General features: G+C 31.4%; 1 protein-coding gene across 2 annotated transcripts; it reads left to right on the forward strand.

Annotated features, from left to right (window-relative positions):
* The first annotated feature begins 9,546 nt into the window (after positions 1 to 9,546).
* LOC127080599 (WAT1-related protein At3g30340) lies at positions 9,547 to 12,506 on the forward strand. Of its 2 annotated transcripts, XM_051020916.1 has the most exons (6): positions 9,548 to 10,236; positions 10,695 to 10,757; positions 10,834 to 10,950; positions 11,143 to 11,539; positions 11,655 to 11,806; positions 12,039 to 12,506. In XM_051020916.1, the coding sequence occupies exons 1-6, from the start codon at positions 10,055 to 10,057 to the stop codon at positions 12,214 to 12,216; spliced, it is 1,089 nt and encodes a 362-aa protein (XP_050876873.1). In that variant the 5' UTR covers positions 9,548 to 10,054; the 3' UTR covers positions 12,217 to 12,506. The 2 variants fall into 2 exon arrangements, with proteins under 2 accessions (XP_050876878.1, XP_050876873.1); XM_051020921.1 differs by lacking the exon at positions 10,834 to 10,950 and having other exon boundaries at positions 9,547 to 10,236.
* Positions 12,507 to 12,785: the final 279 nt, after the last annotated feature.

Consider the following 12,785-nt stretch of genomic DNA (forward strand, 5'->3'; position numbering starts at 1 on the left):
TGAATTTTGTCTGTTGTTTCTCAATACTGGAAAATGGTATATATAGTACATTAGTGTTGACCTAATTTCCTTAATAGCAGCATAATTACAGGTAACTAATAATTACATATTTTTTACAAGAATGATTATATCATAAATTACTAAGGCAATTCACACACTCATCTAAAAGTGTTTTTAACCTCTCTATTTGATAAAACTCCTTAAAACCCTTAGAGGGACCATCAAGGTGTTTGTGTAAAATGATAAAGGATGATCCTAAATATTTAGGAGGCTTATATACATTGTCTAATTGATTAAGACCCTTAGTCAATTGATTATATAAAGGTTTAAAGTTTCCTAATTGATTAAGAACACTTCTAATCAATTGGGAGATCCTAGTTGTTGTAAAGTTTCCTTTTTGGAAATTAAGGTTGTCACTTTTATGAATCACGGAACCGATTAGATGATATGCATAATAGATTATGAGCATTAAAAATCCCATTGATAGTTTTCTATTTTGAGCCAGATTTCTCTCCTATAAATAAAGAGCTCTCCTCACTTTCAAACCACACTGAAAAACATGTTTTAACACTCTTTCTCATATTTTACTTATTTTCTTCTAATTTATTTCATTTCACAAATATTGTCTTAGTGCTTTAAGAGTAAAAATATTAGTGAGGATTTTATTGTGTAATTTGGTGGAAGTGTAATATTGTAATTTATGCAAGATATTTTTATCTCTTGTGGAATATATTTAATGAGAAGTCGTTATTTGGTTTGTGAACTTAGCCAGCAATAGATCTTAGTTGGTTTGTGAGATTATCCATTAAAATATCAGTTTGGTTCGTGAGTTTTGCCCATTATAAAATCTCTCATTTGGTTTGTGAGATTGTTTGTTAAAATATTTGTTTGTTCGTGAGTTACGCTTGGTGTAAAAGCTCTCATTTTATTCGAGATTAGTCTGGTATAAAATCTCGTGTTTGGTTTGGAGGATAGTTAGTGTAAAACTTCAAGTTTGATTGTAAGAAGTTTCATGGACATAACATGTGAAAAGCTCACACATATAGTGGAAACTGCCACAAAGAAATTCTTGGAGATAAGAGTAAGCCAAGTGGTTAGGCTGAAGCTCTATAAATCTATGGTGCAATCTTCTTAACCCTTATCTTTTGTTTTTTCCATTGTTTGCTTATTTTCATTGTGCTCAAATTTATTTTCTACTCTAATTTTGTTGTATTTATTTGTTCCGCTACTTACTCTTTGCAAAATTGTTTTAAACAATTGCTTTTACTATAAAAAATTAATTAGAAATTATTTTTTGAAAGCAATACAATTTACCATCCTCCTTTTGTGCTTTGATTCTCTTGTCTAACAAAGGGTACATCCTTCAGTAGTAGTAAGAGATGACATTAAGTAATCCTCTAATTATTTCACATACACTTGAAATTTCATTAGTATTAAGAAAATGTATTTTTCCTTGCTACTCTAATTTTATATATGTTGGGTTTAAACCATGATAGTTTGTCTACTTACTTTATTTCTTCTTTAGATTCCGTGTCTATCCCCGAGTCTACATGTGTAGCCATCACTTATATCAATCGATATCAAGCAATGATGGAAAAAACACTTGTGATATTGTTATTTTATCTCCTGAAAAAACTATAATTGAACCTAAATGGGTTTACACACATATATTTAGTCTCGATTATGGTACTACATTTTCCCCAATGACCAATAGCAGTTATGTATGTATCTTTCGTCATAGGGTTTCCATTCATCAATTAGACATTTAAAATCTCTTTTTAGATAGTTATAGGAGGAAGTTATATTCATTAGCCTCTATGTTTTATCGTTTGTGGTAATTCTTGACTTATCTAACGACTTCTTCAATCTTGTTGTGGGTTAGAATAGACACATGTTCTTGGTTTTTGCATTTTATCTCTACCGTAATATAGTTTGGTATGTCTAGACATGAATTGGGTCCTTCTATGTTTTCTTTATCCCCCCAATAGTCTTTTTATCTCCTTTGATTGCATCATATTGATACACCTAAAGATCCCAACATTAAGTTCCTTCAACATCTAAGGTGACTATTAAAGATCCGTGAAGAAAATGACTTATTGGATGCCGACTCAATTATCCCAGTCATCAAACTTGATATTACCTTTATAATGAGTATTATAAGTTAATGTTTGAGTACTTGATGTAATCGATTATATATATATATATATATATATATATATATATATATATATATATATATATATATATATATATATATATATATATATATATATATATATATATATATAATCGTGTTAAACTTAGTAACATGACACATCCGATAACTCTTCACCGTATATTTGTATAACAAAATCCACAGTTGGATTGAAAGCTATTATCATATAGATCATGACTATAAAATTTAATATCAATCGAAAATCATTTGACATGTTAACAAGATACATAAAACCGAAAGTCTTACAAAACTTCATGAAAACCGTTAATTTTTATCATTCTCTTTAACATATCAAATGATTTTTTATTGTTGTGATATTTTTATAGGCGTGATCTATATGATAATAACTTTCAATTCAACAGTGTATTTTGTTATACGGACATAGGGTGAAGAGTTATCGGAGGTGTCATTTGACCCCGACCCATATGTATATATATATATATATATATATATATATATATATATATATATATATATATATATATATATATATATATATATATATATATTATTCATTCTTGTGCATCAACAATTGATATCTAGAGCTCTAGTTCTGATTTAGGAACGGGAAACATGATTATAAGTGAGGTGTGTGTGATTGATTCAGATATTCAATTCACTGTGAATTGAATATCTGAATCAAAAACAGAGTCACATTTCTTGATTCTGAGGGATTGGGAAACACGATTATTCTTCACTTTGACTTTGACATTTCCCATTCATTCAATATTAAGGTACTTATGATCAAAACATTTGATCTCTGTCCTCTTTCTAGAGTCAAAATTAATTAGTCATTGTTTGTTTCCAGTTAGGTGATATGAGTACCAGTCTATCAAATATCCACATCAGATTCAGAAGGTTCTGTGAAGAGAATGGAGTTGAACATGAGGTGAATGCTCCATATACTCCATAATACAATGGTCTTGTTGAAAGAAGAAATAAAATTTTGTTTGATATGACAAGGAGCATGATGAAGGAGAAGAAGCTCCCTCACACCTTGTGGGGAGAAGTTGTTGCCACTGCAACATATATGCTAGACAGGTGTCCAACCAAGAAGCTGAAGGAAATTGTTCAATTTGAGACGTGGACTGGAGATTAGCAAAGTCTGAGTCATTTCAGAGTATTTGGTTTTGTTTGTTACAAACATGTTACAGGTTCTACTAGAAATAAGTTGGATGATAGAAGCAAATTAATGTTCCTTATTGGGTATCATAGTACAGGTTCTTATAAGCTTTATTGTCCAGTCATAAACAAGGTGGAAGTCAGACAAGATGTCATTATGAAGGAAACAAAAGTATGGGATCAAAGCAAGTCTCAATCCAACTCTGGTGTAGTGTTAACATCTAAGTTAACTTCTGCAAATATTTCATACTTTGAAAGAGAATCTGTCTCTGAAGGAAATTATGCCTCTGAAGGTGAGTTATAGTTCAAAGGTGACTCTGATATGAAGTAGAGTCTGAAGGTGAATATGAATCTGAAGATGAATTTGATTATGATCTAGATTTTGATGATGATCCAGACTCTGAAGGTAATCATGCCTTTGAAGGTGGTCAGGCCTTTGAAGGTAGTCCAACCTCTGAAGGTAGTCTAACATCTAATATTGTTCCAGCATCTGAAGAAGATTTTGAACAAGTTTAGAGGCCACAAAAAATCAGACAAATACCTAGAAGATTTTAGAGTTTGACATATTGCAAGATACTGAGATAAAATCTGAAAGGGAAGTCATTTAGTGTGCCATGTTGGTATTAAAGGTGTGAAAAACACAAGAAATAGGGGGTTTGAATTAGGTTTTACAAGCAAAAGCTTTTTCCAAAACAAAAACACCACTAACAAGTTAATAACAAAGAGATAAAAACACAAGTATTTTTATCCTGGTTCGCTTGAACTCAATGTTAATCCAGTTCACCCGCCAAGATGATTTTGCCTTATACACAAGGACTTAATCCATTATAATCAACAGATTACAACAAACACAAAGAATAACCTTCTTTGTCTTCTTTAGGATCCAACTAAACCTTAGTCTCCTCAAGGATTCACAAAAAACAACTTTCTTTGGTTTCTCAAGGATAACCTTCTTAAGGACTCAAACAAATAGTTTGAAGAATATTTAGTGTGTTATAAGATGCTTCTACATAAGCAGATTTTACACAAATGAATAACAAATACTTAAAGAAAACTGTATACAAAGAATGATAGTTTTTCACAAAGAAAAAATAGCTTGTCAAAATACTTGTGCAACCAACATTTTCTTCAAGTCTCCAATGCATGCTTATATAGCATAAGCATGTGACCGTTGGAGGGAAAAATAGGGAAAACTCCTTTGAGCGGTTGTCCACTGTTGGATGGGAAAGGAATGATACTGCGTACTGTCCTTTCGCCCATAAATTTAGTGACAGGTGTGATGTATAGTACTGTCTTTGCCCACGAAATCAGGTAGTGAAGAGGTTGTTCATTTTGTACCATATTTGATCACGTTCCCATTTTGATCTTATCTTCAAATTCATTGGTTTCTGATGAAAGTTGTTTGAAGCTGGAAATGAAGAAATAGAGAGTTGGATTCAGAAACTTCAGAACCTTGACAATGTTAGTAGTCTGACTTGAGGTTTTCAGTATCTTCAGAATCTTCAGCTTCATAACACAACTTTAGAAGCTTGCCATTCTTCAAAAGTTTGGTTATCATAGTCTCGTCCAGAAGAACGAACTGAGAGAACATTGCAGCAGTAACATAGAGTCTCCTCAGAAGCTTCTAATGAGTGAAATAACTCAGAAGCAGAAAGAACATTACAACAACAATATTGACGTCTTTTAGAATTTCTAATAACTTGCGCAGAAGCGGATTTTTGGAATACATGGTTCAAAAATTGATGATGTTGCACATCATATATTTAGAATCAAAACTGGTTGTTAAAGCTACACAATAACAAACCGTTAGGATACCAAAATTGTTCTCACACAAATACAAATTTGTTATCATCAAAACTCAAGGTATAGATGTAGAACCAAATCTTGTTCTAACAGGTAGACTCTAAACCAGTTAGTACTGAAGAAGCTCTCAAGAAGAAAGTGTGGCTAAAGCCCTGAAAGAAGAACTTGAGACTATAGAAAGAAACAAGACTTGGGAGTTGACTGAGCTTCCAAAAAATAAGAAAGTCATCAACGTGAGATGGGTTTACAATTTGAAACTAAAGCCAGATGGGTCAATTGGAAAACACAAAGCAAGGTTAGTAGCTAGAGGATTTCTACAGAAATTTGGATTTGATTACTTTGAGGTGTTTGCACATGTAGCTAGGCATGACACAATCAGATTGGTGATTGTTATAGTTGCTAATAGAAATTGGCCTCTGATGCATTTAGATGTGAAATCTGCATTTTTGAATGGTCCTTTACAAGAGGAAGTTTATGTGTCACAACCTCTTGGATTTGTGAAAAATAATCAGGAAGGGATGGTGTACAAGTTGCATAAAGCTTTATATGAACTGAAATAAGCTCCTAGAGCTTGAAATCTGAAAATTGATTCATTTTTTAAGCTTCAAGGATTCAGAATATGTGAGATTGAGTATGGTGTTTATGTTCAACATACATCTGATAGCAATATAATTTTGGTATGTCTATATGTTGATGATATATTGCTAACAGGGAGTTGTTCATATGAGATAGCTAAGTTCAAGAAGGTGTTGATGAATGAGTTTGAGATGACTGATCTAGGAAATATGGTATATTTTCTAGGGATAGAGTTTTTATACTCTAATAAGGGTATAATTTTGCATCAACGGAAGTATGAACTTGAGCTTCTGAAGAGATTTGATCTTATAAACTGCAAGTCTGCAGTTACACCTTCTGAGACAAACCATAAGTTGGACTCTGATTCTAAAGGCGATGATGTAGATACTATAATTTTCAAACAGTTGGTTGGCTCATTGAGATATCTCTCTAACACCAGACCTGACATCTCCTATGCAGTTGGAATGGTGAGTAGGTTTATGAATAAATCAAAATGGTCACATTACCAAGCTACTATTATGATATTGAGGTATATTAAGGGGACTCTGAGGTATGAAGTTTTGTTCCCTTCTGGTGTTAAATCTGATTCAGAGCTGATATGATATTCAGACTCTGATTGGTGTGGAGACAGTTTTATCAGTTTGGATTATGAACTTTTGGAAGATCTAAAGATCAAGGTAAGCAAGTCTGTGAGATTGATGATTGACAATAAATTAGTTATGAGTCTTGCCAAGAATCCAATGCTGCATGAAATGAGCAAGCACATTGACACGAAGTTTCATTTTCTGCGCAATTAGGTTCAGAATGGAGTACTTGAAGTTATTCATTGTAGAACTCAGAAGCAAGTTGCAGATGTGTTAACTAAAGTTATTCAAACTGGACACTTTATCCATTTGAGTTATAGAATTGATGTTGTTGATTTTAGTCTTGAATGTGGATTAAAGGATGGTGTTGAAGTGTAATCCAAATTCAAATTAGTTGCATTTAGAGTTAATTTGAGTTTCATTTAATTTTTAAGAGGTGGTATAAATGTTAATTTAAAGTTAGTTAGATCTCTCTCTATCTTTCTCTCTCTCTATCTCTCTATCTATCTATCTATCTATATATATATATATATATATATATATATATATATATATATATATATATATATATATATGAACAATTGTATTAATTACATCAAATATTCAAAAATTAAATTGTTATTCAGATGCCGACTTATTAAGGGAAATATGATTTCATGAAAGAAGAAGAAATAATACATAAGTGTTGTATCTAATGCGGAAGTTGAATATCACGTTATAAGAACAACTTCAAAAAGCTTTTGTTACTAGAGCTAAAACTTAGAGATCTTCAATCTACAAAACTCATGCAACAATTAAGATGCCCTCTATATTGCATTTAATCCAATTTTTCTTAAATGAACCAAGCACGTAAAAATTGAGTGTCATTATAGAATGGATAAAGTATGGAAAAATCACCATATGTTTTGTCAAGTTTGAAGACCGAGTGGTCCGTTGCAGCAGATGTGTTCATTGAGTCTATTAAAGACTCTCAAATTGTCTGTTGAGAGTGGTGCGAATATGTTACTGTTGAAAATACATTACTTACTTCATACAGATTTGATTAGCATTGATATTATATTTATTCTTTCCATCTCACACCATTTAAATAGATATTACTAGTGGTCTCATTTGGCACACAACATAACCATATATTTCATACAATCTAAGTTAATGGAATCCCAAATCAATGGAATCCTAAATTGTCTGTCCTGCAGATGCTATGATGCCATGTTTTACTCTTTTTTCCAATCCCAATCCTGTAGTACATTCCATATATAGAAAATGTCAAGTCCAACAATTCTTTGATTCCACAAGCTCCTCTTTTCTAAATTCCATTCATTTGTTTAACATAAACAAAAACAAATTATATTACAAGCACAACCTATGGCAAATGAAAGAGGTTTTGCATATGAGAACATTCCTTTTTCATTTACTAATATTTTCTGTCAACAAGTCCATATACAATGGAAGGAAAGCAAATATAAATGCTTTGATATTGAAAAAGAACGGTTCTCATTATCCAATGTACTAAAATAGTACATAAAAGCTTGACGAAGGAACCTACTAAGAAAAGCCAAGGACATTAAGAGTTGACATATTATTCATGTTATCCTATGCTTGAGTTCTATAATATAATATGCTATAGAATTTGTGCCATTGATTAGTTTCATGTCAATCCATCATCTTTTGCATCTAATCCGCCAAGACTACTTTAGTTGACATTAAGTTTATAAACTTGCACAGTCAAAGAATATATCATCACATATTTAAATATGTTAGGAAATAAAGTTACATTTTTAACATCTGCAAATTCTAACTCAACCAACAAAAATGTCGATATTGTTAAATATAGTCAATATTAAAATTCAAACTCTAACTCTCATGGTCGTGTGTATGCGAGCTTCTAATGGTTATTCCCACTTTATCAGCCGACTCAAAAAAAAAGTTACATCTATAAGGTATTTTCTCCTTCAACTTCCCTGTGAGGACTTAAAGTATTGGAAAAGAATTAATTGAGGGGAATGTGATGTTTTAAAAGTGAATGTTTTATATCGGTTGATGAAAACTTTATAGATATTGTCTTGAAGACAATCTAGTTGGTATTATCTTTTACAGTTATAATTCAACTAAAAGACTCATAAAGTAATTGGATTTATGAATTAAGAAAGTTATAATAATATATTAAATTTTTTGAAAACTAACATTTGATTTACAAATTTACCTTTTTGGTGATATGATTAATTTATGTTTTCATCACAATAATATTTACTATAGATTATAAAATTAATAAATGCAATTGAATTTTTTTAAAAATATCTATGAAAGAGAGATGACTAGAAATCTCAAGAAATTGATATATTTAACGACAAAAGTAGTATTAATTTGGTAATATAGATTTAATTTTGTTCATACATTATGATTGACATCAAAATTGTCTTTAAGGACATGTATTTTTAAAGACATGTAAGGTAGATTATTATATTAGACTTTAAATTTTGTCACGATTAAATAAATGTTAAATAATGTCTTATAAAACTTTTGTTTGCTATGGTTGAACCGTAGCTAAACTATATTGAGTCTACAAAATTTAATGGTTTTGTACATGAATTTTATCCTTAATTACTTGATTTCTAGTTTGACTGGTGTTTGTTTGAGACAATATTTGGCTATAAAGATGGAAATTTCACAATATTTTTATATAAAGACTTTACAACAAATTTTGAAAGTCCTTCTTTTACAAAAATTAAAGCAAAAACTACTTTTAAAAAGTTCAATATTTGAGATTTCACCTATGGCATGTCACAGCCACATGAGGATTTTGAACTTCATTTTCATTGATGCTTAGTGTCCAATGTCGTAAAATTTTCCCCTTCTCTGTGCACCACTATATTCTTTTGTTTTTATAAAGTGATTAAATTGCTTTAAGATTTGACAGCTTGTTCTTACTTTCCATTTTTTTAAGGTGGGGGTTATTGCTCATTCAATTTCAAAAAAAGATATAAAAAAGTATTAGATGCTATCAAAGACGCATGATTTCTCAGTTATTTGAACATCAAAGTACATACGTCATGAACATTTATCTTCAAAAGAGGAAAAGACGATAATAAATCTTATTTTTGTTTATACAGTTTGACTAAACATGTTTATATCTGCGACTATAGAGTAATTTTAGTTCAATAATTATTACTTGAACGAAGTTCACCACATTCGCTCCTTTGATACTGCCTATAAAACAATACTAAGAAGCAAGAAATAAAAAACATAAGCACCATATCGACATCAATATTTCGAAACATCATTCTTCTTTCTTGTATTGCATTCCCACCAAAAAGATGCTTGTCATTGTTGATAGAATAGAAGGTTCAATTGTCCACCAAGAGAAAAAATAAAGGACAAACATAAAGAACATAAGTGACTTCTAACCTAAAAGTAATATGTAAATGAAAAACTCATGTCCTATATTAAGCTAAAAATATCTTAACCATACATAATGAATCAACCTATAATATTTTGTACTAGCCATTAAAATGATTCTGGAATAATTTTCTTTCTATTGAAGAAGATCAGTCAAAAGAAAGCAAAAGGAATAGCTTAGAGCATAAATAGTAAACTAAAGTGTTTGATGTGATGTGACTTCAGAATTTAATCTTGCTTTGTTATCACTTATTCTTGAATATTAGTATTTTATATAAATCAACAGTACTATAAACTCAAGCTTATATTGCATAGCAATTAAGTTGCATTGTTGTGGAATAGAATTGCATTGGTGAAAATGAAGAGTTGTGAAGAATGGAAACCTTTTATGATAATGATAGCAATTGATGTTTCTTTTGCTGTTGTGAATATTCTTCTCAAGAAAGTCCTTGAAGAAGGAATGAACCATTTGGTTTTTATCACGTATCGTCTCTCGATTGCTACCGTTTTTGTCGGCTCAATCGGTTACTTTAAGGAAAGGTATGTGTACCTTCTTCAATCCCTCATTCAATGTTTTTCTTTTTCTTCCTTTTTTGTGTGTGTACAAGTGTTTGATATTGTTAGCATGCACTCTTGATCTTTTGATCTTGAAGGTGTATGATAGAATAAGTAAGCTTTTGATTAACTTTCAATGAAATTGATTTGATTATAACTTATAACTGAAATTGATGTTAAATTCAGTTTACAGATTTTCAACTCCATTTTAAATGTTACTTTTTACAGCTTATAGTGAAATCAAAGTTTGAAGACAGAACCAATTTTTGCATGACATAAAAGTATGTTTGTTTCTGCGTCCAAAATAACATTTGAATGAAGAAAAATCAATTACGAATTCATGATGCGCTCGACGAAGAAACCAAACACATGCTAAATCTACATCTATATATACAATGAAGGAAATCTCTAATCATTTGATTATGATCATATTTTTATTGCAGAAATAGCAGGCCGCGACTCACATTTCGAATTTTATGCTACCTCTTTTTCAGTGCCATTGTTGGGTTAGTCATCAAAATTAACTATTATAACTTATAACCATAGTCGTAGTGAGACGCTTATCGAATACTTTGTTTATAGAGCATCAGTCACACAATACTTCTTCCTCCTGGGGATCCAATATACTTCAGCTACATTTGCTTGCGCTTTTGTCAACATGGTGCCCGTGGTCACATTCCTATTGGCATTGCCATTTGGGTACGAATCGTCAAACCTGATGTGTCTGTTGTCTGACACGTGTCACTGTTAGTCACAGAACATGTTTGTTCATCAATTATTTTCATTTTTATCAGTATCCGTGTCGTGTCTGTATCTGTTTCTTCTTCGTGAATACTTCAAGAGTAATAGTAAAAATGAATTGATATAGGCTCTTGTGTGTTTCTACTGCAGATTAGAGACGGTGAACATCAAATGCAACAGTGGAAGAGCCAAGATTCTTGGTACATTGGTGTGTATAGTTGGAGCATTGATGTTGACACTTTTCAAAGGAAAGGGTCTGTTTAATTTTTCTCACTCCGAGTCATCATTGAAGCTACTAGCATCTACAAGAACACAAGAGAAATGGACTATTGGTGTCATAGCTTTGATTTTGGGAACAGTCTTTTGGTCTTCTTGGTTCATTTTACAATCTAAAATAAGTAAAAGATATCCATGCCAGTATTCTAGCACCGCAATCATGAGCTTCTTTGGAGCCATTCAATCGGCTGTCATTTGCTTGTTCATTGATCATAACTTGTCTATATGGGCTCTTAGAGGAAAGATACAAATAATTGCTATTTTGTATGCCGTAAGTTCGATTTCCTTTTCACTCGTTAGCATAATACGAAACTGCATTTTCTCTGTAGTCGCAGATGTAGGCACATAAGACTAAGTAGTTAGTGTTCTAACAATTGTGTTTGCAGGGAATAGTTGGATCAGGTTTGTGCTTTGTGGGCATGTCATGGTGTGTCAAGAAGAGAGGTCCGGTCTTTACGGCAGCATTCAGTCCATTTGTTCAGATAATGGCAGCCATGATTGATATTCCTGTCTTGCATGAACAACTCTATCTTGGAAGGTGAGCAATACTTGATTATATGGTTATAATTATGAAACACACAAATTGACACAAAACCGACACTCACATGTCAATATAGATAATAATTTGAAAAGATAAATAAATAAATGTAATCATATGTGTCAGTGTCAGTGTAAGTGTCCGTTATTGATCACGTTTCAGACACCTGATTCAGAGGTGTCGGTGTTTCAGAGTGTAATCTAGATGTTAATGCATATTTTTGAATGTTTAGTGTGGTGGGATCAATCTTGGTGATGATTGGATTATATATTCTTCTATGGGGTAAGAGCAAGGAAGTTCAGAAACGTTTGATTAAGCTAGCAGAGGAAGCTGAAAAAACCAAAGAACAGGAGCCACAACAACCTCAAATACAGCTCTTAACAGTGTCTTGTGACTCACGGTGTCAATAACACTACATCAAATAGCATTTGGATTTGTTTATGTTAAGGAGTTGCGAAACATTATTCTGGTGAAAATCTCAATTAAGTTTGTATTAACTATAATTACTTAAAAGGATACACCAGAAAAATGTGTAAAATAACATGTTATATCTCGAAAAAAAAGCTAGTATACTTTTTTTGTATTAGTTATAAGTGAAACACTGAAAGCAAGCGGAAATTGTTTGTCACCTATTTAGTGATTCATTATTACTCTGCCCTTTTGGATATTGAAAGTGAAGGAGAGGATTCAATTTCATATAGATCAAACTCTCTCTAGCTATACATACAATTGAGAAAATAAAGATATAATTTTTTTCACGATCTAATGTTAATTTGATCTAGTGTTAATTTATGTTTGATCAATTTAAATGTTGCAACTTTAGAAAAAATATATATTCCAGCGTTACAGAGAAGCTTGTTAAACTGATATAAAACTTTCATATCATTTCAATCGTATATTACAAGGAGGGAATAGGTTATATTTATATACACAGAAAACCTATTTCTAATTATAACTAAATCAGAATAATTATAACCAA

The sequence above is a fragment of the Lathyrus oleraceus genome, chromosome 1, assembly GCF_024323335.1.
Source record: "Lathyrus oleraceus cultivar Zhongwan6 chromosome 1, CAAS_Psat_ZW6_1.0, whole genome shotgun sequence".
Classification (NCBI taxonomy): domain Eukaryota; kingdom Viridiplantae; phylum Streptophyta; class Magnoliopsida; order Fabales; family Fabaceae; genus Lathyrus; species Lathyrus oleraceus.